Source organism: Pipra filicauda, unplaced genomic scaffold (genome assembly GCF_003945595.2).
Source record: "Pipra filicauda isolate LSUMZ 115617 unplaced genomic scaffold, ASM394559v2 scaffold121_size3267253_pilon, whole genome shotgun sequence".
Classification (NCBI taxonomy): domain Eukaryota; kingdom Metazoa; phylum Chordata; class Aves; order Passeriformes; family Pipridae; genus Pipra; species Pipra filicauda.
The window spans coordinates 2290214-2317017 of record NW_024103674.1 but is presented as its reverse complement, the minus strand read 5'-3'; the positions used below and the strand labels follow the sequence as shown (position 1 = coordinate 2317017).

General features: G+C 45.2%; 1 protein-coding gene across 2 annotated transcripts in view; it reads right to left on the bottom strand.

The window, feature by feature from the left end:
* Positions 1-26804, bottom strand: part of ABL1 (ABL proto-oncogene 1, non-receptor tyrosine kinase) — a 78533-nt gene that overhangs the window by 11016 nt on the left and 40713 nt on the right. The window contains exons 1-6 of one of the 2 annotated variants that reach the window (XM_027739337.2): positions 20829-21179; positions 12014-12187; positions 10966-11261; positions 5323-5595; positions 1416-1500; positions 875-1052 (exon numbers count right to left, since the gene is read on the bottom strand). In XM_027739337.2, coding sequence (XP_027595138.1) covers positions 875-1052; positions 1416-1500; positions 5323-5595; positions 10966-11261; positions 12014-12187; positions 20829-20913 — 1091 coding nt within the window. In that variant the 5' untranslated portion in view covers positions 20914-21179. Of the gene's footprint in view, positions 1-874; positions 1053-1415; positions 1501-5322; positions 5596-10965; positions 11262-12013; positions 12188-20828; positions 21180-26804 lie in introns of those variants that run through there. The other variant, XM_027739336.2, reaches the window with a different exon arrangement.

Below are 26804 nucleotides of genomic sequence, written 5' to 3'. Positions count from 1 at the left end.
CAGAGCAAATCAAAGGCTGGAAATTTTAATTGGCAGCATCACTGTTCAATTTATTGACCGACGGCAGCATTTAAACAGGCCTTTCAGGCAGCAAAGGCAATGCATGACTTGGAGGAGCACCTAGAACTTTACACACGATCTTCATGTTTGTCTCTATGAAAAAACACGTGCTAATTCCATATTCCAGTTAATTGGGCAGGAAAGGTCACGCTACAACACCGAGAGCATCTTGTATAAAGCTCAGTGACTCTCCAGCCCTGGCGCAGGATGTGTCATTATATTGCCAGGAGCCCACTTCTGCAGATGAGGAACGTAAAGCTCCAGCCATAATTGCAGCACACTTAAAGGTCAGAGTCTCTGAGACTTTTAAGACTGCAGAGATGCTTATTAAAGTGGATACGCAATCCGGACAATAGCGGGAACAATCCCTACAGAGGATGGGAAACAAGGTGAACCAAATAAGAAAGAACATGGGCTGACGTGGCTCTTAGAGGGTGGCTCTGCTGTGAGCACTTGCTCACATCCAGCAACACCAACTGCAGTTTTAATGGCTGTTACAATCAAGGAAGTAGCTTATCTGGTCCATTAAAAGTCTGTTACTTTGGGAAGCCTTTACAGTTAAGGCCCTTGCCCAAAATATAAAAGAACTGACGTGTCTTTCACCTGCAGCTTCTTCAAAGGTAAGAGAAAAACCCTGAGAGAAAACCCATCCTACAGACAGGTTAACAGACTGTGTCAGAACACAATGCACTAGTGTGTTAAATATAGAACACCAACTGCATCTAAGCCAATGCCGTCACAGCCTGAAAGGCAGGAAAATACATCAAGGGGTGTTCTGTGCTCGAGATTCAGGGGTGCTCATGGTCCTTCCTACCTGTGAATGAAGTTTTTCTTCTCCAGGTACTCCATGGCTGAGGAGATCTGAGTGGCCATGTACAGCAGCACCACAGCGTTCACCTCCTGCCTGTTACACTCCCGCAGATAATCCAGCAGGTTCCCATATGTCATGAACTCCGTGATGATGTAGAAAGGAGGTTCCCGCGTGCACACCCCTGGGGACCAACATAAAGGTGCCAATGAGTGTTTGAGAACCTCAGTGAATCTTCAGGTTTTGTCCTCGAGGGCAATTTGCACCTCTAGAAGGTAGAAATATGGGGCTTATGGAAAGAATGTGTTCTGCTTGGAAGTGGTTAATAGAGGGGTTTAATTTTCTGCTTCAGGCTCTGGCAAATTAAACATTAGGGAGACGAGATCATTAAAAACCATGTATTAGTGGTACAAATTGTGAATTTTGCCAGACAATAAGTGTCTGTATTTAAAGCCTTGGTATGGTAAGCAGCTTATCTGCTCCTTAACATCCATATCACTGCACAAGGGTTTAGTTCAAATCCCTCTGCTTGGTATTTATCACTTACCTAATAATTGCACCAAGTTCGGATGCTTGATCTCCTTCATTACTGCAGCTTCTTTCAAGAACTCTTCCACTTCCATGGTATCCTCCTGCAGAACAATGGCAAAGCTTTGGCAAACAGTGTGCACAAAGGGGGAACAGATTTTTGTATGAGGACACAAAAAGAACTGCAAACTGACAACATAAGCCATAGTTCTTGCAAGGTAATTTTTCCCTGTAGTCACATCACAAAGCCAGGGAGTTAGGAACATTGGCTTTTTTGTATGATTTTAAAAATACATATTTTTGTCATTCTTATTCTAACTGAGCTTTCTGGGGAAAGAAAATCCATATCCTTTTTGTGAGGGGTCTCTCACAGGAACACTCAGGAGCTGAAAAGGAAAAAAAAACGTGCTTGTTCCTAACAGGAAAAAAAAGATAACATGAAATAAAAAGTACAGCAAAGGAACAAGAATGAACATAAAAGGAAGGACACAACACAATCAAACGCTTGAGAAGCTGCTGAAATTCAGGTCTGCAGATTCAATGGGCAGGAACAAGAACCCCCTCCCCATCCCAGACAGGGAGACACAACTGATGGCAGCTACTCTGTGATTGAAAGTCCAGGGTTTCACAGAATCATTTCTGGCATTTAGAGCCTGACCCATGACGTAACCACTGTGGGCAGACGTGTCACTACCGATTTGTTGGACACCATAAAGTTACTTGGCACAGCACAAAACCAAGGAAGAGACACAGTCTTGCTCAAAAGACATATTTTTCTGAAGCAAATATGCCCCAAATGGCCGGAAGGTCGTTTCAAAGTGGTGCAAAAAATACAGATCTATTCCTAAAGCAATGTTTCTTTCTATATCCATATTTTTTTTTCATTGATGGATTAATGTTGACAGGCTACATGGACAAAGTGTTTTAAGGAAGGATTGGAAAGGATTTACTGCTGCTGGTGAGAATGATAACAGTGGGCTGCCACGGTGAGATCCAGCCAGCTCCCTGCTTTGCAGTTAGCACGGAGAACATTTTTCCAACAGTTCCATTCAATCATTTACTATTCATTGCCAATTGGCTTGATTGGCAGCTGCAATTTTTCTGAACACACTGTCAAAACTAATAGTCCAAAGGTCCTTGTGAGCAGGACCTTAAACTGTTCTCTTTGGCAAAGGAAACTGGGTTAATAATCCAGGTTGCAAAATTACCCTAAATACGCCTTGATCTTATTCATGCTACACAAACCCTGGAAGGTTTCTCCTCTGCATAGCTGCTCCACTGTTTGAAATCTTCTACCTCTGAGTGACCAAATTAATAGGAAGGACACATACAGAGAACCACTGTAACAATGATCTCTCTGAAAACCTGATCTCGTGCAAAGGACCAGCCTTAACCGGCTTCCAGCTCCCACTGGAAGAAATAAAACAGTTCTGGCTGTACAGTGTTTTCCTAGCAGAGCACAGGGCCATGCCATGGCATTAAGGGACACTGGGGTTGTGTGTTGTCTAATTTAGAACACAGGTTTCTCTGCTGGGGAAAGAATACAAAAAAAAAAAGGAGAGAGGAAAAAAAAAAAAAAAAAAAAAAAAGAAAAAGCAGAAGCAGTCCTAGTGGCTGCAGACTCAAGGTGTGCAGTGAGAAATGTGCTGAGCTGACCAGCTCATAGCAGTTCAGCCATTAAATGGCCCTCAGGAGAACACGCTGTGGCCACAGTTACAGCAGGATGAACTTGGTCCAACACTGTGCAGGTCACAGAGCTCTGTGCCCCATTCCTGCAGCCACTGCCTGCCTTGTGCCCCCTTTCCGACACTGGGGGTAAAAACACAAATTCAGAGTGTGTCCCTTATAAATACTGATGTGTCCTGTGCAACTCGTGGAGCTGCCAGTGATGCATTTTAATGGGAAATATCTCAGCACCACAACACTGTCTGAGGAACAGTGTGTGCTGCTTGAATTGCCTCCTTCTAGAGTTCTGTGCCAGCCATGAGCTATGTTTAGACACTTGATAGAAAACTGAACAACAAATGGGTGTTCATAAGCATCATTATTCAAAAAGATGCTGGAAGGACCTTTTCTCCCCCTCTCTCTTTTAGTCTGCCCTCCCCTTCTTCTTACAGAGAGATCTGGAGTAGATGGGGAAGGAAACAAGAAGAGTCATATAAAGTTTTGAAAAATATTCTCTCAGAGGAAAATAAAATGAGTCATCTGAAGGGTTGCACAGAAGCTGCGAAAGGCTTGTTTTCCCCAGTAGAACTGGGATATAAATGTGATTTAAAAATGTTTCCAGAAACTTTGAAGAAAGCTATAATCCCACCTGTCAGGCAGTACACTAATGGATTTTAAAAGGTGGATTATAAATTCGCTTTTAAGGATGGTTTTAGCGTGCATAATTGCGGGTTGGAGTGTTTCTCAACTCTCTCTTCTTGGTTGTTCTTACATTCCCCAGTGGAACATGCTGCTCCATGCTACATTATGAACCACTTTTAGCAGTGTTTCATTAAATATTTATTTGATATATTTGAAACAGCCATGGTCTGTATTAAGGTTTCTCCTCTGCACAAACAGATTTGATGGGATAACATACAATTTGTCTTTGTTGAGAGGTTTTAGAGAGAAGAGAATGAAAGCAGGATGAGAAGTCTGAAGGCGTCGGGAATCCTCACACTGCAGCTCACAGCAGGGAGATGTTACATCAAGCAGTGTTCCAGGAAAGCACTGAGCTCTCCTCAGTATAAAAGAGGTGTTTTCTTGAACCTGGTCACATCCCAGCTCACCTGCTCTGCAACACTCCCGAGTGATCCCGAGCAGGGACAACACTAGATGTCACTCGCTCCCTGTGCAAGCAGCACTTGGACTCCCCCGCTGGGAGCAACAGCAGGAGCCTCCAGAGTACAAAAAAGGCCAAAATGAAAATACTTTCTGCAGCCATAGCAACCCAGAAGTACTAAGGCAGCCACTGCTCAGAGAGTAAGGATGAAATATTTTCCCCAAATCAAGGAAAGGTTCTTCCCCTGGCACTAAAGCATCTACACAGTTTTCTCCACTTCAAAATTTCCACTGCAAAAAAACCAAAAAGAAACAAACAAAACCCCCTGTTCTGTTTGTTTCTGCAAGACCAAACCACGTCCCCATTCGAGGAGAAAGAACATGGTGTCAAGTTCGCATAAACTCCTATTAAGCAATCAAATGCAATGTGTGCAGATGGTGCCAGAAGATCTCAAGACAGTTTTATAAACATAGATGAATTAAGCAATGACCTTATGAACTCACAGAGCACTATTTGCATTTCAAGAGACAAGGAAACCAAGACACAGGAATCAGGGAGCAGAGCCAGCAGCAGAACTGATTATCCAGTTCTTCATTAAAGCCACTTATGAATTTTAATACATCTTAGCTTGGATACCCTTTTTCCTCCTCTTGTGTGTTTCGATCAGAAGCAGCTGTGAACAATTGCTTAAGACTTCCAGGTACACAGGGAGCTTGTCTTTTGGGAGAGACGCCACATAAGACAGAAAATCAAAACATGTAAAGCCTCCCTGAAGCACAGCCTTTGAATTTTGTGTTGACTGACTCATAATCCACAATTTTCCTTAACACACCAGATTGTGCTGGTGTGTTCATCCGTGAACAGCTCACCTTTACCACACCCTGAATGCGAGACACCACGGCACTATTTACTTTTCTAAGGTTTCATCCATTCTGAAGTAAAAACTGTGCTTTTAACATCCTCCTCTGTTTACATATGAGTGTTTCACGCATCGCATAAAACGTAGTAGGATCAAGCTCTTTCAGAAATTAACTATTCCAAGCCTACAGCACACAAAGGAAGGCCCGACATCAAACCAAATTTCTAACCAGGGCTAAGGGCAGGGCAGACACCCCGAACTCGCGCTTCCTGCTGGGAACGTTCCGAGATTGAGTCCTACCTTTAGAGTCTTCACGGCCACTGTGAGGTTGTACTTCTTCCAGACTCCTTCATACACCTCTCCATACTGCCCTCCACCCAGCTTGTGCTTCATGGTGATGTCGGTTCTCTCGATCTCCCACTTGTCGTAGTTGGGGGACACGCCGTAGATCGTGGGCTTGTTGCGCTTGGGCGCCGGGTAGTGCAGGGTGGTGATGAGTCCATCTGCCACGGTGGAGTGGTGGTGGACCAACTCTGCCAAGGTGTTGAAGCGGCTCTCTGAAGACACATACAGCTGGGAAGCAAAGAGACACAGAAAACTCGTTCAGGTAACGCGCGCTGCGGTAGAAATACGCTCATACGTAGAAACTGCATCGCAAAATTGTGAAAGCGGAGTGTTGCGCTGCTTCTACTCAAGCTGCAAGAACTATGAGCTCCACAAGGTCTTGTAACCAGCTCCAGAGCCCAGAACAGTCACTGCTTACATGGGAAAGGCATCGATTCAGGAGAAAATACATGCACTTCGCCAAAACAAAACAGGAGGAACGACTGCAAATAGCACCAGACTGACATGCTGCTGCTTGAGGGGTCTCTTTTCAAAAGGTTGGTCAGTAAAGATTGTGGGACATTTCCTGGAGGGTGAGGGGTTGTCAGCCTCAGTGTCTCAATTTCACTATTTCTATTTGGGTTATGACATTTCCTCCTTGAAGTGTCCTTGGCAAAATGGAGGTTTCCCTGCTTTTTCCTAAGCTTCTGCAGAGCATTAGCATGAAATCAGGGAGCTGGTCTGCTCCGTCCTTTTGATGGGCACTGATCGATAGCACAGAAGTAAAATCATTACCACTGAATGAAAACCTGCTGCGAGGCATGATAACCCGTATTTGTTACCTTCTTAACATTTATACAGAAGATCCATTTTAAGCCTAAAATCCTAGTAAAGATAACAGACAAGTGACTCCCTCCCACCAGAGGGAAACTATCTCCAATTTTCATCCTCAAGCCCAGCCTTCTGCCAGGCAAGGTGACAAAAGCTAGGGATTTAATTATTTGAAAAGTGATGCTGGTTACACCTGAAGGAGAGGGAGAAATCTTTGTATCAGAGTGCACTTTGCCTATGCTGGACACAGAAGATGGAAGAGCTCCATTTCTCACAAAGGACCAAAGTCTGGCAAGGGACAGAGCAGCACCATGCTGGCCACCCAAATTTCTGTCCAGTCCACACACTATTCCTACTGCTCATATCACATGCCAATAGCTATGATCAAACTTCCCAAACGCCTCTGACTTGCTGGATATGCACTCAACAGGTTCTGCATGTGCAGTGGCCATCTGTCAGGGATTTCAGGAGGCTGGGAAGTTGACGGAGCTGCCAGGCATCCAAAAATCCCAGGCTGAGGGTCAAATTTTGTCTCTTCCACCTGGACAGAATTGCTGGATGGAAAAAGAAGATGCACCAGTGAACTTCCAGCAATAAGCAAATATGTCTAACAGAAAAGGGACATGCATTTGCAAGAGGGGGAAAAAAAAGATGTGCAGGGAGGGACAAAATCCCCCTCAAACTCGAGTAAAGTCTTTGTACTGGAGACTGGCATTTCCTGTATGGATACACCTCCTTTGCAGGCATCTGTTTACTATGCAAACTCATAAGGAGAATGAGAAGAAATATTCTGAAGCATATGGGAGAACAGGCACTACATGCAAGAAAAGGTGAGGGAAAAGAGCAGTTCTATCATCCAAGGAAGGAGGAGTGATGGATGAAAGTGCCTCTCCCCCTCAGCATCCTGCTTGCCCACATCCCTACTCAGGTTTATGAGGATGAGCCACAAACTTATGTATGTCCAGTGACTATTATGGTCAGAATTGGCAAAAGTTGATAATCTATGTGTGTCATGGACTTATTTGGAAGAGCTGCAGAAAGGTAAAATGCTCAGCTCAGGCACACTGTAACCAGGAAAGGGGAAAACAAACACAGCAGTGAACGACCTCGCAGATCAGCCACAGTTAGACTGCAAGGTACAGGGAGGCCATTGGCTTTCCAGCTTTGGCCTTTGTAACACAACAAGGGCCCCTGTAAGGGTTCTGGGAAGTGAACACTAAATAGCATTTGTCATCCAAAAAAGGCAGCTATGCTGTAGAAACCTACCTTGCCAGTGCTGGGAAATCACAGCCCTTGTTAAAGGCTTTTCGATGTGCAAGGGCATTCAGAGTGGAGGGGTTTACACCCTGGCCTGGAGAAATCTACTTTCCCTTCACTCTTGTTTTTCTTTCGCTACAGATGCTGATAAAAAAGACTCTGGGGGAAACTTTAACTCTAGAAAATAAAGGCATCCTCCTGGGGAGCATGTTCACAACCCTCTACCAAAATGAGTTGGATATTGTTTTGGTAAAGTGACCAAACCTCATTCCAACACCACAGCTAAAAAAAAAAAGAAGCCCCAAACCAAAAAAAAACCCCTCCAAACCCCCACAACACTTTGCATGGCCAATGAGGTGAAATCACCTAATAACAGATGTTCTGAAAACAGAAAAATGACAACATAAGAGGCTTTCACAGCTGCCTGGTGCGAGCAACCAAGCATTAGCTGGTACAATCACAATTTAAAACAAGCCATGCCTGTTTGGGAACGACTTGAAGTACTTGCAGTGGTATGAGCAGTTCACACGTTACACCGAGGATTAAAATCTAAAAATATGGATGTAGAGAAAGCTGAACTCCAGGATTACTTGGAAGTATTAGAGAAGCACGGAGAAGGAAGTTGCCCATGGTTTTATGACAGCTTATATCTCATAAGAATTGGAGATATCTGTATTTAGTGTGACAGATTATATGATCTTGTTATAGAAGGAGAAGAGGCTAAATAAATGGCCAAAGGTTTCAGAGAAAACCTGCATCAGGATGGAGGACATCCACACCAAAAAAAATCCATGAAGGTCCCTGATAAAGGAGTGAGTCTGCATCCGAGTTCAGCCATTGGAGGGTCCAAGAGACTCAAGCAGGACATGAATCCTGATTCCTTAATGCTGAAGACAGCAGGATTTGAAGAACTAGCTGGGCAAGGCTGTTTATTCAGTTGGTTACTCAATAGGAGGCTTTGCCTCAAGTACTATCAAGTCAGGAAAACCAAGTCCTCTGTACCACGGAAGTGGTTTACCAGATGACTGGTTGCACTGTGCCAGCCAAATCAAGCAAGTTCACTTTTAATACCTTCCTTAAAAAAAACCCCAACCAACAAAACAAAACATTAGAAGGTGGTCCAGAAGAATATGACCCATTAAAATGGGAAATAAAGTCAAAAATCCTGGAGAAGTTTTTTTTAAAGTTGTTGAAGCCCAATGCATTCGGTATCACCAGTACTAAAGTTAAGACAAACAAACCTCTGATCTCTTCCTAGTCCCTTCAACTTCCCTCCAGGACAAAGCCTGGGTAAGGCTGTGCAATGCAGGACACACATTCCTCTAACACCTCTTTTTCCTAAAGCATGTTCTCTCAGGCAAAGGATATGATCCCACCAAAGCCATTCATCCTTACTGGAGAACTTGCAGACATTAAATTCCCTGGACAGGCTGGCTAATGATACAGCAGGCTGGGGAGGCCCCAGGTGCTCAGGGCAGTGAAGGTAAGAGCTTTCCTTTGGCACAGCCACGCTCTGCTGCAAAGCTGGTAACTGAGTGTGACACGAGCAGCTCAGAGCAGGAACCTGCTCCAGCAGCCTCCATTCCGCAGAGGGACAAACAGGGATATTGGCTGCTTCTCCCCCCAGCTCCTCAGCTTTGACAGCCAGGGACAGTGTGTTGGAAGAGCTCAGTGTCCCCCAGCCCAGCAGCAGAGTGGGCAGCACATCTGGCACTAAACTGTCACAATTCACTGCCCGGCTCATTAACACAAATTGAAAATGATGGGGTTTAACACGCCAGGCTGCAAACTGCAGCCCATGATGCATGGACATGGCAAACTGCCCCTTCTGCAGGGATGCTGGCACTTGGCACAACATCAGGAGGACTGTGGTACCTCTTCACTTGCCCCTGCATGCAGAGGTGAAGCACAAAAGCCACAGCTCTCTCAGCCACTGCTGCTGCTCAGTTTAGCATTTCCAGCCACCATGAGCTGCAGTGCATTGTTCCGACCTGCACCTTTTCTCAAAAACACCAATTCAAACAACTTCGTGGAAAATGAACAGTTAACCTGGCTAATACAGACCTGAATGGATTATTGTAGCTCTGCAGAACTGTGTTTCTGGGATAAAAACAGCTCTGCTGGGATGAAAGCCCTCACATGCCAAACCCTTTTAACAGCTCAAATGGAGAACATGTGCTATCTCCTCACGGACACGTGTTTATTTACACCAACCGAAGGAGGATTCGGTTCAAAACATTCACATGTGAATACTGCTCATCTGCCAGCATCTATGGGAATAGAGGGACTTATCAGCTACAGAGACAGGAGGAGGAATAATATTCCAGATTGCCATGTAGCCCTTCAAGTATGCTGCATGCCACAGTGCTGATGCTGACCACAGAGTGTGTCTACATGGGAGGAAAAAGGAAGAATCAAAGCACCGTAACTTGGAAACACATTGCCTTAAATAACATGGTCAGAATTGTCTCAATTACAACCTGTTTGCTAAAGCAGGCAAGAAGTATTTCATCACTGAATAAAATCTGTTCATCTTATTAAAGGTTTCTGAGAAATAGGGAACCAGTACATCACATTCCTTATGTTTTCACACTAAAGATTTTGCTGGCAGCATTGCTGTAAGAAGAGTGAAGCTCTCACAGGACAAGGGAAAATTGGGCACAGTGGGCCACTACTGTGCTTGATTATTTTTAGTTTTTTCTTTTGAAGTGATTTAATGGCACAGAATCTGTCATCTATTAGATGCTGGCAAGAAGAGCCTCAGCAGCCATGCTCCAGACCCACACTTCAACTTCTGCACAGGATCTAAAGAGACACTGCTTAAACCAGATTTGTTAAAAAACAACGTTTTCCGAAATCCAATGCCAGTAGAAATGTTTCCATGGAATTCAAACAAAAATCTGTGGAAAACTACACTTTTATGCTAACATTTCTCTGCAGCATCCACAAAGCACGGCATTGCAACACTGCTACAGCACACAACAATCTAGGGAAAAAAATGAAGGAACTAGGGACACAGCCCATATAAAAGTGAAAGTGCCTACCCGTCTCCAATGATCACGCTGAAATACTGTAGAGAAATCAAAACAGTAGTTAAAAATACTTCAGAATAGCTCAAAAGCATTCTGTCCCTAACATTTACAGGATTACTGTAATAATTACAGCAACAGGTGCTGACTTTTCTATTTGGCAGTCAAAGAGATTCTCTTTTGAACATAAGGGACAAGAATTCATCCTCAGAATCTCTTATTAATGATCTCCATTACATTCAGCTCTGATGTAACTCTGGTATCTTCTACCTTAAAGTGTTTCACTGCTGAGCTGTATTACATCACAGTTTGCTAAAGGAGTAAAAGTGTTTTGTCCCGGCCACGCCAGAATCTCAGAGTTTACTGTAACTACAGATGATAAACGCTGTGCTCAGGGTTCAGAGCTGCTCAGTTCAATTGCTGCTGTTTGACCTCGTGCAGTCAGTGGACAAAAGTATCCCAGCCTGGTTTTCCCTCAGGGTTTGGATGCCCTGGAGCCTACCTTGCCGTCGGAGGCGGTGTTTATCCGGTAGTGGTACACCCTTCCTTCGTATCGCAGGGAAATGGATCTCTGGCCCGGGCTGCTCTCGCTCTCCCGCACCAGGAAGCTCCCGTTGATCCCACTGCTCAGGAGGTACTCGGCAGCATTCCGTGACACCGGCCCATGATACCAGGAATGCTTCTCCAAACTGTTCACGGGGGTGATGTAGTTGCTGGGGACCCAGCCCTGCCCGTTCTTTGTCTGGGCCTCGCACCACTCCCCGTTGTGATTGTAGCCCAGGACACGGAGCTTTTCACCTTGGAAAACAGAAAATGTATTCACACCTGGCAAACCTGGCAGCTGAGGACAAAGATAGGTTCTTTCTGGCTAACAGATCACTAGTAATCTCCTAGAAGAAGAGGTATCTGACTCAGCAGGGAGCATGTGTTTCTCTTCAAGCTTGAGTGGACCCCTCCAAGCCAAATAAAGTCACATGCTTCAGGAGATTTTCAGGCTCTCGTGCAGTTCTGCACTAGCTCCAATACTGCTTGAGCTTAAAAACTGAATCCAGCAAATTTTATTTGAACTGAGCTGGTTTGATGGAGCCAGGAGAGAACTGGAGTGGATAAACAATAAAAAAGTAATTTCAATTAGCAAGGTAAGTAGACGTAACTTGGAGCACATGTAGTGTTTTCTTACTCAATCCTTCTGGTCCTTATACCTATATACACAATCATTTGTCATACAGGGATTGTGTTTTGGAGAACTATGAAAGTAGAGGTCAGCTCCAAAATCAGCTTAGTTTAATTTCTCAGTTCAAATTCTTGCTCCTAATGGAGACCTTAGTTTTGAGAAACAGTTTCTTGTTCAATGCAACAACAAAAAAACCCCAACAAAACACTTAACCTTTAAAAAGGTTATGATTCTGTGAAATATTTGTATTTAAGAAGAATCCTCACAGTAAAAAACAATTCCATAGGGTTTAGTGTATAACTCAGTTATTTCATTGTGACTTTTCTTCCTATGCCTTCTCACACATTCCCAGTGCCATTCTGCCCAGTAACCTTACCTTTAGTTATGCTGAGAGTGTTGTCCCCACTCGCCACAAAATCATACAGTGCAACAAAGAGATGGGGATCATTTTCACTAGGGCAGGACAGAAGGTTTTCCTTGGAGTTCCAGCGAGCTGCTTCACTCAGACCTTGGGGCTCAAAGTCTGACACTACCGGTCTCTGAAGGGCTTCTGGAGGAGAAGGAGAGAGAGAAAGGAAAAACCAGGTTCATTTTGGCTGATAAAAGCCATCTGGTCAACCCACGCACTCTGACTTTCTAATTTGCATTGTTTCTTGACACGTGTGCTCCTCGTGCATCAGAGGATAGATGTGGACAGCTCTTTAATGCAGATCTCCTGCCACATAGGCAGGACACTCCTGTTCCAGAGCTGTCCTCCAGCCTTCCCAGAGCCCCCAGCTCCTGCCTCCCACAATTCACAGGAGAAGGAAAGTCCCTCTCCCTCCCTCCCTCCAGTAAATGCAGCTCACGTAGGCTGTTTGCTGCCTGTAAATCCTTTGGCTCACACCTAGCTGCTGGAATGGTTAGATGTGAAAACAAACCCAAGACCTTTAAAAGGTAAATCCCTTAATTATCCTATAAATGAAATGGCCAGAATGTGCAGCACAGAGAGCCAGGCAGGGTGAGATTTATAAGACATGGTATTTAAGGAGTTAGGTATTTCTGTTCTTCACAGTATTTTTAACCACTTTCTTCTTATTTGAGGACAAGGTAGTGCCTTTTTTGTTGCCCCCTCTTGAAACCAGAGCACAGCAGCGAGCACACTGGGCACAATGAGCTGCCTACATTTTTAGGAACCCTGAGATACCTCCAGAGAAAGAGATTCCTAGAAATTGAGCTACACAGGTGAGTAAAAACCAACCCCCAAAGATTTTTGTACACTGCAGCACACTGGGCATATAATATTCTGTGATGATCAGGCAAGTCCAAGTCCAGAAAGGAATTTTATTGCAGTTGCTCCTGCAAACTCCCCCGCTCTGGACAATGAGTGGAGAGTTTGGGGCAGTGATGCCCCAGGTAGTTGTGCCCCCTCACTTTAACGTGCCATCCCCAGATATTCTGGCAGCCCCACGTGTGACTGTGTTAGCACAAGAAGAGCAGGACAATAAGTTGCGAAACTCTTGTTTTTCGAAGGGTCATTTTGCATCTGGGTGAGTTTTTTGAGCGAGGTCACAGCACTGCACACAAAGCACTACGTCAGTGCAGCTCTGGGGACAGGAAACACGGCACTGTCACATCAGCCCCTTGCGCCACAAAACTGCTCTTCATTACACAGCAACAGCCCTCACATGCTGAATCCCTCCTCTGCACAGGCAAACACAGCAGGGCTTTGGAGGGAGAAATACCTGGCCAAATGGTTCCTACATTATCAGGTCACCTGGGAGCACAGCTCACTCTTTATATGTGTAGATTCAAGAACCGATACAACTGACACCAGAAAACATATGGAAGTCAAGTGTGGATTGGGACAGGTCCAAACTACATTCCCCAATGGAGAAATGCTGAAAAAACCACGCTCCCAACCCTGCAAACACTAACAATACACAATATTTTCTAAGCTTTGGTGGTATAAGTGCCACTATTCACCCACAGACAATCTGGCGTCCTCCATGTGTTGGTCAGGTCACCACTGGAAAAGGCTCTCTTGGGTGGTTATTTATGTACACGAGTACTACTGTATTCTTTGGAAAACACAGTATCCTATATGTGAACAAAACAGCAAATATAGATACTGCTGGGTCTGTTTTCCCAGCTAAACCGTATCTGCAAGGAGATATATTTTTGAAAGCAAAATAATTCCACTTTCTACACTCTTCCAAAGTAAGAAATGTGTTGGGTGGGTTTTTTTCAAAGCACATTGCCTCCCCTTCCTGTGTGTCCTCCAGGAGAATATATTTTAATAGCCTGAGTTTGTTTGAAGAGGGACAATGAATAAAGAAGGAGGAAATCCACTTTCAGAATAAGCTATAATCATTTCACCATGAAAATGCTTTGATCCTGTCAAGCCCATTAAGCTCCCTTATCAAACACAGGGCACTGCTGTGACTGGAGATACTCCAAGGAGTTACACCATCAGTAAACACCTGGAACAGACAAACAGCAGAGCTGTAAGCAGCACATACACAACCTCAGCGAGGAGCCACACCGTGATGCTCTCCCCCAAACAGTACAAACCAGCACATGCTGCTCCGTGGGATGGACCATAACCTCTGTTAGGAAGGAAAATGCCTCCCACATGGGGCATAGATTTGACAGGAAGGCAGGAAATCCAAAGCAGGCTCCCCTCCAACTCCAGCGCGATCGCAGCCCAGTGACGGACGGATCATGCACAGCCATGGATGAGGATGTGGGAGGAAAGCCAAGCGCTCCACAAGAATCCCTCCCTTGTGCCCGGGGATGCTGGGACTGACTCACTGCACACGGATGCCAAGGTATGTGCTTCGATTCATCTGTGAGACAACACTGTGCCAAGAGCCAACAACACCCACAGGCTGCAGTGCGAGAGTCAGGGAAGGCAGGTTTTGCTCGATGACATTCCTACACACACTGACTCAGTGATAATGTCTGCAAACCCAAGGACCAACAAGAGCAAGGGCTGTTAAATACACGTATGAGAATGTGCGAAACTGGAAAACCACCCCAGTGGCCCAGGATGCCCATATGCTCTGTATCCCCCAATGTGACCTCGCTGTGCAGCAGCCACCAGCACCCCAGTGTGGGCACATGCTGAGCATGAACCCTGCTGTGCAGGACAGAAGGATGGGGAGACGCCAGACCCAACTCTTGGATTGGGTGGGGCTGGTGTTTCCAGAGGGCAGAACCCCAGGTTAAGAACTGGGGTGGGGAAGGCGACGAATGAGAGGATGGGCGGCCAGAGAGGGAGGATGAGGCCCTGAGTCAACACGGAGAAGAGCATAAAGGAAAGAGCAGAGTTGTGGTGACCCGAGTGTAGCAGAAGCTTGATAGACCGTGACAAAACACACTTTTAAAGGGCTAGGCCCCAAGAGGAGGCTGTCAGCAGACGGAGGACACAAACCTATGAAGCGAGAGAAGCAGACAGGACACGTCCATCTGGGAGCCACGTACAGCCCGGCTGTCAGCAGTGTTTATCCCTGCGAGCGATTCTCCGGTAAATTTGCCCAGACATTCCAGTCCTTCAGAGCAGGAATTAGACATTGCTGTTCATACGTATTGAGGGTCTTTCTCAACAGCTTCCTCGCCTCCTACTGCTGGTTTCAACTACAATTTTACAGCACTTCTGAGCTCTTCAGTGGGCCAGATTCCTCCTAATAAATCAGCCTGGCTGCTACACCTACGGGAGGCCATCCTGGCACGGCGACGGGGCAGGAAGCAAGAGTAATTCAATCTGTTATCGCTGCGCTGTCGTTCCTTCCGTGCATCCACTTTGTCTTGTGCTGCATCCCAGCAAGACTGTCATTTATTACTCTGATCATACAGGCTCTGGATAACACCTGGATTCCTGGTAGGAGTTCCGAGGCAGCGCTGTAATTCAGTACTCCACTAACACCAACTAAATGATGACTCTTAATTAAAGTGGTGCAGACTTTGAAGTAAGACAACAGCAGCTTACATTTTGAGGCACTAGCCATAAGAATGTCATCATTTCCCTCCTAAATTAAGTTTTTACCAGGAGATATTTATGCTTGCACACTAAAAGGTTTCATAAGGGTAACTATCTCTTGCTCATTACTGTTTATACAAAGCCATGAATCATCGTTAGGGGCTGTGTAAGAAGTTCTCAGACATGAATAATTCTGGTCTAGATCAACGCAAGCAAATTTCCTTCCCAATGTAAGGGAAGGGTTGGGAAAAAAGGCAGGAGCACAGAATTACACTCGGCTTCTCCATAGCTGACTGCGAGGCAGTCCCGAGGGAAGGAGGAGACCTCCTGTCTCCCTGCAAAGCAAACATCCTGTGGGCTTACAAACTGTGCTGGCAATTTTTCCACAAGGTTTGTAGAGCGAGGGAGAGCAGAATACATCTAGTAATCTCTTTGGAGGTACAGCACATGCCACCTAAACCTTCTCCTTCCTCTACATTCCCTGTACTCTTCTTTTCCACTGGAAGAAACTCTGATAAATGGCAGAATAGTTATGGATATTTAATACATCCAAATGGTCCCGACTCTGAGCACATAAGATGGAGCAGCTGCCTCTCTGTTCAGTATTTCCTTAGTGGCCCTCATGGATTCCCTATGCCTGATGGAATATGGATTTAAAAATTAAAAAAAAAAAAAAGTAAACCAGATCTTCCCAAAAAAAAGGAAGGATTCATGTTTTATTTCAGATTCATCCCTTTAGTGAGATCAGGGTCACGAGGACACTCATGGCTCCTGCTGCAGTGCCTGTGCTCAAACGGGCCCTCACCACCAACTGCAGGGCTGGATCTTGTCTAACACTGAGCTCCCTTGGTGGTGTGCTGTCTCCCCCTCCTTCTGATTCTGCCATCATCAAATGCATCTGTTGCTGGTTTTTGTTTGGTTGTGGGTTGTTTTGTTGGGTTTTTCTGGAAGTTCACTCTTACACAGGCCTGTAGGTTCCCCCTGAGCTCAATTCACTGAATTTATTCCATTTATAAACCCCTTAGTGACATGGCAAACATCATCTTTCCCCAGTCAGCTAATCACAGTTGTAGATGGATGGAGTGGAATAGGGGGCATGGCAGAAATTTGGATTTTATTCCCAAATCTGCTACTAAGCTGCTTCCTGACCTTAGACAACAACCTCTGGGAGAGGAAGGGGAAAGAGTAACCAGATCCAAGTGAACTTCAGTGACACTTCAGTATTTCTGACAACTTCACCTTTGCAATTTTTGGTTTGGTTTCCTTATTAAGGGAGCAAAAGCAGTGATGTGTGTCCATTTCTGAGCCGTGGGAAGGGAATGCACCAAGCAAGAATCACCAAGATTTACTGTTATATTCCCCTGTTTTACTAAGCAGCCCCACAGACTGCTCAGGGAAGGACTAACATGTCTGTAGATGATCAGTTTTAAGTCTGAAAACAGTTACAGCTTTCCCCAGGAAATGATAATCCTTTCCTCACCACATCCCATGGGAAATGGTAGCAAAGCACCATCAGCCAGATTTTTAAATGAAGATGGGACAGGCAAGAACCACTGGAACAAGCACATAATTAACAGGCCATTACAGAGCCAGAAACGTGTTTAACAGCAAGAACTCTACAAGGGGAGGCAGCAACTCCAGCTTATTGCATTTGCTCTTCCTAACAGGGTGACCAAAGCCCTCCCTGCTGATCCTGGTGACATCAGGGCAGGATGAGTCGCTGCGTTGCTGATTTGGGTCTGGCTCAATATGTGCCCAAATGCATTAAAAACCCTCTCTCTCCAGGAACAGGGCAATGGCTACAGGCTGCTGCTCCTCCCCAGGGTTGTCTATTCTGCTGTTACAAGACACTCTTAAAAAAAAAAAAAAAAAAAAAAAAAAAAAAAAACACAGAGAGAGAGGCAGTCTGACAGCTGGCAGGACAGGAATCATTTCAGTTAGAAAACAAAAGGACTTTACTAGTGTCCCCAAAATGGTTTTTAAACTTCACAGTGAACACTGACAAGTTTTAAACAAGGCTTCTGCCTTTCAGTGGTAGAGCCAAGCCCAAAAAGGCAGCAAGAGTATTTCAGCCCCTATTTGGGACATGGACACATTCTGTTTTCCTGATCAGATTGGCAGCACTACTCGCTGTGCCTCTTCCCTTCTACTCTTTACCCTTTCTTGGTGTGAAGTGGGTGAGGAATTATTCACTTTGGCAAAGGCAGAAAGGAGACAGCAGATGACAGAAATTCAGATCTGTCACATTTTAAAATAATATTTACTAGTGGGAATAGAAATGAGGGCAAAGAAATGCCCAGCTCAAACATCAATATGAAAACTCAGTCATCACTAGAAGCAGTTGAAACTTATTTTTGATGAAGTTAAGAAAAGATTTCAGCTTCTTCAGGGAGCAGAGCAGCCTGCCCATGCATAGTACCACACACAGCCATGGGCCACAGCACCTGCCAGCCCTCCACACCACCACAAAGAGGATCCACAAACAATCCTCATTCCTGCAAACTAACAGAGCATAAAGGCCTTTCAGAAGGGACCACCATGAAAAGAAAACCACATTTCTGATTACTTGGTCAAAAGGACATGTACAGCTACACATGTGGCTGACACTAAATCAGCCTTACACCAAATCCGGACTCAGAAGAGTATTCTCAAAAAATGTGTTTAAAAATACAACTAACAGACTTGATTTTCTTTTGATTTTTGCTATTCATCGACCAAGCACTGCTATGTTTCTATAAACACACAAAATACAAAATAAGAAACTGAATTAAGTAAAATGTTATCCATCCTCCTGGCTGCAACTGCTCTTCCAAGCACCTAATGTTTAATGTTTCCTAAACTAGTAGTAAAGAAACTTTCAGCTTTCCCTTTGTCCTGAACAGCTTCCCATACAACTAAGATATCAGGAGCAAAGTTAAATCCTCCAATGATATCACCATCATCTCCTTAATCCTTTCAGAAGCTTCACAGAGGCTGTGGAACACCCGTGGGAATGGACTGGCCATCACATGCTGCTCACAGGGATCCAGGAGCAATGATCCCTAGTTTCTGACCCTTGACATAAAACTGTCCCCTTCTCATGATCTGCCAAGCTTAAGTGGTTTCTATCAAAATTAACAAACCCGTATGTAAAAACTCGTTATCTTCTTAAGGGCAATGCAAGCAAATGGTTTTCACTCGTGCCCTTGGAGTTCAGGGGTTTGGGACAAGCCACCACCACTCTTTCTAAAGAGTCCTCAACAGCACTTTCAACCTCACAATAATTTTAATAAGAAAGCTGCCCAGGAATACCACGTGGGGACCTTCAGCTTTAGAAAGGAACAACAGAAAATCCTATTTTTTTTTTAAATTATTTTTTTTTCCCCACCAGATGAGTATAGATTCTCACTTCTTACCCTGCTACCCTGCTTTCCAAGAGGTCCCCAGCTGATTATGAGGGTCCTGGGCTGCCTGTCCTGACTGACTGTCACATCGTGGTCGCAGTTGCCACATCTGTTCACCTTTAACACGCCACTCAGCTTTGCCCCATGCTGAGCTGAGAAGTGAGACTGAGCTACTTTGAGAGAAGACCGTTTAGAAGTTCAGTGCTCGTTTCCCACCCCATTATAAAAAAAAAAAAAATAAATATGCAACGACAGTCTCAGGGAAGCAGAAGGTGAAAATATTACAATATCAATCGTGTTAATGATCACGTTCTTAACCCGCGCTGCCGATATGGCCAAGTTAAACTATGTTCTAATCCTATTATGCAACTGCATTGCAAAGTGGGAAGGGGGGCAGTGGTTGTAAGGAACACAAAAGAGAAAACTTGCAAAAACAGTCAGGGTAACACCCTTGTAACATCATCCTTTAGCATTCATTTCTGCAGGGAAGAGAGGCCCCAGATGCTCTGCCTGTTCTCCCAGGGCTGTGTTGAAAGATCCAACGGCACAGAGAGGAGGCCCAGCACAGCTTGGAGCTCCTTCTCAACACACAGACTGAGCAATACCAGAGGCAGGGGACACAGACAGAGGTTTTACAGACTTAAAAGATCACAGAAGAACTCAGTCACAGAAAAGGATCAAAATTACTCATATACATCTACCCTCTGTTTGGTTTCTGAAACTTTGAATAAACAAAAAAAGTCCTCTGGAAACCGTTCTTCGACTTTAGAGAACAGAAAATTCTTCAGAGCCACTAAATGCACCCGACAAATACAGACTCTCGATCCAAAACTACTTCAAGTGAGTTTGCCACGAGCAGCCATTTGTAGATTTTGAGATTCCTAACCTATGAATTTCCAAGGGCCGTTTCTGCACCGAATATTTGAGAGTTGAGCAACAGCGACTCGCGATAGGCCCCTGGAAATCAGCTGCTGCCTTTCGTGCCTCTGATTTGATGAGTTAGCACGGTCCTCCTGGCATGTGGATTATTTTTACTGAGGCAACATCCAGCAACACAAAAGAAGTTGAAGGAGCCTGGACGGCCCCAGTGGGTCGGACACGGGGGCTGGGGCTGGATGGGGGGACTGTAACGCTGCTCCACAGGTGGGGTGTGAAGCCATGAGGTCACGCCAAGCAAGACCTCACCCCAAACTCCCCCCACCCAGCACGGTGCCTCAGTCGCCCAGGCTTTCCATCCCAAGTAGTTGAGTCCATATGTTTAACATCTCATTGTCTACAAGTAACCATGGGTGTGACTCAAAAATCACTTCTTAAAAGCAAGCATGCGAGAAAATTCAGCTCAATGAATGCCTGTGGAGAGCAAACTTAGAAGGGGATAACCAAAATTAACTAAGACATTATGCGTTAACTCACGCTGAAAATATTTTACGGATGGACTCATCTAAATTCTCTTCTCGAGTCTGGAGTTGGGTTTTTTTAACATCCAAAATAAGGGATGTCTTCCCTCGGAAAAAAAAATAAATAAAGCTGAGGCCTGAAGATACGGATTTGTTTATGGGCTCGGCAATAAGATCACTTGACATTTTACAACCATAAATGGTAGAGCCGCGCTCCCTCTGTATAACTGCACTTAATGAAAGGCACCTGGGTCTGGACGCCACGAACACCCCTCGGTTCCTTCACCCCAACACCCAAAAACCCAGCCTGAACCTGGCCAGGACCAAATGTGCCCCCCAAGCCTGGCCCCAACTTCCAAGAGAGGGATATAACTCGTGTCCAGGATAGTGGCGGGATCGGGTTGTGCCCCCTGGGAGCACGACCCAACTCCAGCCCCTTTGGGTACTCACCTTCCAGGTAGCAGCTGGAGGAGGAGGAAAGCCCCTTCTTCGATTTGCAACCCACCAATTTCAAGCAAATCTCCAACATTTTCATTTGTTAGAGTTTGGCTTCGGCTGTCTGGTTTCCCTTCCCTCCCCCCCTCCTTCAGCTTCTTCTCTCACTGTGGAATTATCCGTTAAAAGTCTAAAAAGAAGTCTGAAAAGATCCGGTAAGAGTCAGAAAAAGTCCAGGAGAAGCCTAAAACAAAATATCCAAGAAAAGTCGACGAAATCCAGGGCTCTGAAAAGCATTACAAGGGTGAGCCCGAGAGGCGGAAAATCCAGGGGCCCCGCATCTCCTCTCCCGGGGAGTTAACTCCAGCCATCTTCCCTCCTTCCCAACTCTTTTGGCGGGAGAGGGAGGAGGAGGGGGAGGGAAAAAAAAAAAAAAAAGAAAAAAAAAAAGGGAAAAGAAGAAAGAAGAAAAAAAAATAAAAGCGAAGCCAACCAAGTTGGGCAGAGTCAGTCGTGCCGGGCGAGCGCTGGGAGCTGGGGCTCCGCTGCCAACAAAGGGCCCCTCAGCCCCCGCCGGCCTCCATGACATCAGGCATCCAGCAACGCCCTCGCTCCTTAACCTCCTCCTGCCTGCGCCTCTCCCGGCAACACGGAGGCCAGGGGGAAAACCAACAGGTTTCCCACTCCTGGGAGAGCCCCTGCTCGGTTTGGGAAGGCGGGGGGAAAGGAGGGATGGAGGAACGAGGCTGCTGCGCTGGCGCTTTGTGCGCGGCGGTTGCGCCAAGCGAAGTGTGGGCGAGCGGCAAAGTCTTCCAAGCGTGTCATTTCCCAGCGGATTAAGGGGCTGGTGGAACACTGGGAACGGGGAGAAGCAACTCGAGAGCGATGCCCATTTGTAACCCGGCACAAAAAGCGGCGGGGGAGCTGGAGCTCCTTCCCAGGGATCCTATCTTAGCATCCCTGTGCTAATTACAGGCAACAGGACTCAGGTTTCAGCTGATGCACTGACACAAGCAAGATACTGCCAAAAGTTTTCGCTCTCCCACTACCTACTGCTCTTTTTTCCTTGCAAACTGTGCCCTTGCCCTGCAGGTTTCTCAAGGCTATGCGTTAATTAGTGCTCTCTGATTTTGCATTTTTTATAGATTATTTTCTAGCATCGTTGTCCTTTTTGAAACAACCATCGCTTTTGTTACATGTATTTATCTATATACATCCCTCTCTCTAATGGAGATAGCAAACTGCAGTTTTTTCCACTCAAAAATCCCCTTTCATCTCCCAAACCTCGGGGAGCTTTTGCTGCTCGGAGCAAGAGGTGCTCAAGGGTGTAGAGCTCATCAGGGGTGCCAAACAGAGAGGTTGGGGAAAACGGCCTGGGAAGCTGATCCCAGCACAAACCGCACTGCAACGTGTGGAGTGCTTGGTGTGTCACACACAGAGCCAACAAAGCAGCAAATCCTCATTTCTGTCCCTGAAAGCTTGCCTTCACATCTGACAGTTTATTTTGGCAAGGTTACTGACTAGCTAGTGCTCTTTTGCCCTCCAACGTTTTCAAACAGTGAATACTTGAGGGGAAACTCTGCATGCTTCCAGCATCTGAGGACCATGCCTCCGAAACAGCAAACATTGCTCAGACTCTTTAAACATTATTTTATAGCATTACTTTGCCTCAGCCTTCTGATCCATGGGGTGTACACATGAAAGACAGCTTGGAAAAAAGTCCCTGATCTCTCAACCCGCGCTGAACTGCAATAATAGCATTTGCATCTTTTTTTTTAAATACCGCAAGTCTCATTTCTAGCAGAGAAATAATCACAGTAAGGACAGTGTGATGTTCGAAGCACTTTCATGCTTTTCTCAGAAAACATGAATGTGGATATTCCCATTTAATACATCAAGAAACAGTGAGAACACTTCAACATTTCCTCAATTCAGACAGTTCAGCAAAGAGATGAGGCCCCAGATGCCATCCCCACCTCTGGGAGGCTGCACAAGCTTTGTGAAGACAATGATACAGTTCCCTCCACGCTCTCCCGTCCTCCTTCCACTTCTGGAAGTTTCAAGAGAAACCAATACGTAATCCACTTGTTCCCTGCCTGCCTAACATGGAACTTGTGTGGAAATGCACTGGGAGAGAGAAAAAAAAGGAAAGAAAAAAAAGAGGAGTTAAACACAGATTTGGAGGAGAAAGGTTACATAAATCACAGAAGGAACTCAGTCCTCACGTGCTTCGGCCCATGTTTAGAGAACTGGGATGAAATGATGTCTGAAGAGCAGACCAAGCATCTTGCACGCAACTTCTTTTCCATGTCAGGAGCATCCCCATCCCTATCCCGCTACTCCTGCAGCTGTAGGAATGAGGACTCCCCACAGCATTCCTTGGCAGTACAAAGGCTGTCCCCCATGAACACCACCCAGACATTACAATTAAGGTGAACACAATGAGCACCAGCAGAATTAATGTGGATTACATTCCCGATGAACTCCTGGGGTTCTTATTCCTGAAGAAGAATGCCTCATCTCAAATTAAATTAACCCGCTTGCGAAGAACCTCACTGCAGGAGAAACACATCCACTTGGGGAGTTAAACACAAAGAGCTATCCTGGGATAACTTCCTCTGTAGATAAACAAATTAATTCCCTTTATGCTTCCAGGCAGACACGCTTGTGTGGTCCCTGTGCTACAAACATCATCCTTCAACATTTCCTCTTTTGTCTCATGGCAATCTGGGCTGTAAATACTTTGAGCAAACACCCTCTGCTTTTCCTGAATGTCATGAAATTAACTGGTGATACAGAAATAAAAGCCATATTGGTAGTGTCACACAACCTCTGCCACTGTTACAGCTGTCAGCTATTAATCCCTTTCAGGTTTGTTTGTCATATACACATCTTAGAACAAAATCAGTCATGAAACGTGCGCAGAATTCTGGACTACAATGACTGATGCAACCTTCAACTCAGGCTCTGTGTTGCAGAATAACAAAACAATTTGGTTGGGATCAGGCTCAGAAGGTCTCCAGTTCCAGCTCCTGCTCAGAGGGCAGCCATCTCTCTAGATCAGGCTTTTCCAGGCTTTTTGCAGCTAAACTTTAACCGAGTCTGCTGAGCCATTGAACACTTTTCATCCTCTCGCATCTACCCAGCTTTGCCTTGCTGCAAGTTTTAAGTGTCGCTTCTCCTCCTTCTGCTGTGCACCTCTGAGAAGAGTCTCCAGCCACCAGTTGGGTGGTTATGAGAGCACTGGGACCCCTTCCATCCCCTCTTCTCTGTCCAAGTTAAAGGCAGCTCCCCCGGCCCCAGGGGGCACCGGCGGCTCCAGCCCCCGCCAGGCTCCCTCCGGTGTGTCAGCATCTGCTACGGGGGAAGGAGGGAGCTGGACAACGTGCTCCAGATGTGGCTTCACAGGCGCCAAAAAGAGGGAAATAATCACTTCCCTCGACCTGCTGGCTCTGCTCTCGTTAATGCAATCCAGTATCCATTAGCCTTAATTGTTCATGCTCCTACAAGAGCACAAACCTATTCAGCCAACGGCCTTCGTGTTTGAGCTGTTTCTAGCAGACAGATATTTGTTCTTTACTTTCTTAAAGCTACCCAAAATTTGAGGACAGGTTTTTTTCCAAAAGAGAACGGTCTCACACACGACAGCAGCAGCAAAAGGACTGGACCCCATGAACAGAAAGTGAGTTTTGGCATGATCCCACGTGTTAGCAGCTGGAGTGAATTTTGTTGCAATACCATTAAAAACAGCTTGAGTGTTTGTCGCCCATTTAAAAGCAGAGCTTAATTTTGGTTTAAAATCCTCTTCTGAAACATGGAAAGATAACAAAAGTTGAAGTCTCAAACTCTGGGCATTTTTTAATAGTCCCAGTCAGATGATTTGGGATGGAAAAAGTCACTTGAAAACATCACAAAGTAGTGGTTAAAGCAAAGGAGTAAAGGAGCGTGCCAGAAAAAGAGCAGATTCTTGCTTACAGTTTTGAGTTACCTGTGCCTTATCTTTCTCTTCTATAAATGCAGTTGAGAATTTCCCCACAGGTGATAAAGACTAACTCAGTGCCAGTTGTTAAACACTTTTTTTGTCTCTGGAGCAACAAAATGTAGAATCACATAATTTGTGAGATGTGTTTTTCTGAGTAAGTGATAAGATTACATGTGATTTTGGGCATCCATAGGTCAACTGTCTTTAGGATTAAAAATAGATCCATGCCACAGAACACTCCCATGCTACACAGTTCTCTTCTGATAACATCTCTCACATAGTGGAATAACACATTCTATCACCATTACCTGATTAAAAATATATATGTATATGAAAATGATCAAAGAAGCCTCTGTCAAAATCCATGAATGACCACAGCATGTGCTACAGATGCAGCTGTAAGAAAGCTGGTCTTTGATCCAACAGCAAATGCAGCATTGCCTGTTTTCCTGGGGGGTTTGTCCAGCTTTGACTGACAGATTCCAGTTTTACTTTGGATTTTCAGGTCCTCCACTATTAAACAACTTCATCCACTCTTAGATACAAATTGCCAAATGTTTGGGGAGATGCTGGTGCCTATTAAATAGAGACCAGTCACTTTAAAATCCTGGCTACTAAACTCTACCTTCTCGGCAAGTGAAGCACAAGCACACTGGTGGAGTCTTGTAAAGCTGTTTGCAAAGAGTCCAACTTCAGTGGATCAATTACATTGATTGAATCACAAGAGCTTTGAGAAATTCCTTCTGCCAAAGAAAGCAGGGCAGAAGGTGAGTCTGAGACTGGCAGGGTTCAAGGTGAGTACACATCCCACACCCAGCCCGTTAAAAGCTACCTCAGATTTAAGCAACTGTCTCGAATCAATCCTTAGTCTCAAGGAATTGTTCAGACACCTTGTAACTACTCCAAAGGATGAGTGGAAACAAGTCTTCCAGGTTACTCCAAGGTTCTTCACTTACTGGAAATGACAGCACTGCTCACAAGGCGATGACGTTTGGGATTTATTTGTAATACCTGCCACGTAACGGGCAAGAGGGGGAGAAAAGTCCTCCTTGGTGTGTGCACACAGAATGACTAAATCAGCCCAGTAAAACTTTCCAAGTATGTTCATGCACCTCAGGAGAAAGCCCAAGCAACCAAGATACTGAAGGATCTCCCAACTTCCACCAGTCTGGTGAGCACTAGGAATCCTTAACACCACTGGCTTTAGGAATGCACACCCAGATAAACAGGGCTCAAGTGGTTTTACTGCTCTGCCCACGTGTGTGTGTGTGCCTTCAGAGATGTGTGCAATGTGTACTGCCACCCCAACCTTCTCCAGCACTGCCCAACCTCAGAACCACTCCACCTGTGCTGCCAGTGTCTCTCTTCTTCCAGCTTTTTACATAGAAATCTCTGCCTTTCCTTTTCCACTTCATACACAAAGCATTTTTAGAAACCACTGTTCTACCTTCCTGTTTAAGCTCTTCTCAAAATCCAGCTGACATGTTTACAACAGCTAGTTAAAACAGCATGTTAGAAACAAAAGTCTCTTGCTGCTACTCTGACCATGCTACAATAGGCATTATTGTAAATAAAATAAAAAAACCCACACATGGATTTGAACAAAGGCAAGTTAACACCTGAGGGCAAAGAGTGTTTTCCTTCCTTCAGCCACCATCCAGCACAGCATGAACAGCCCTGCAAGAGCACAGAGAGGTGTCTGCACGTATACTGAAATATTAACACTTCTGGCACTTGGACTTTGCAAGTCCCAATCTCACAGGAAGAAACTTCAAGAAAAAAAGAAAAGCCAGGTTACAAAAAGTCCACTGTACACATCAACGGGAAAGCAACGGGTTTTGCAATAAAGCATGTGCATTTGTTGGGTTTTCTCCTTGATTTAACAGATGTTTGTTATTTGCAATTTTCATGAGTGAAGGAGGAGGCTGGGAAGTGATGGGATTTCAGAGATGGGACGCTCAAGTATTTGAAATTCCTTTCAAGCAACAGGGCAGAATCCTTATTTTTTA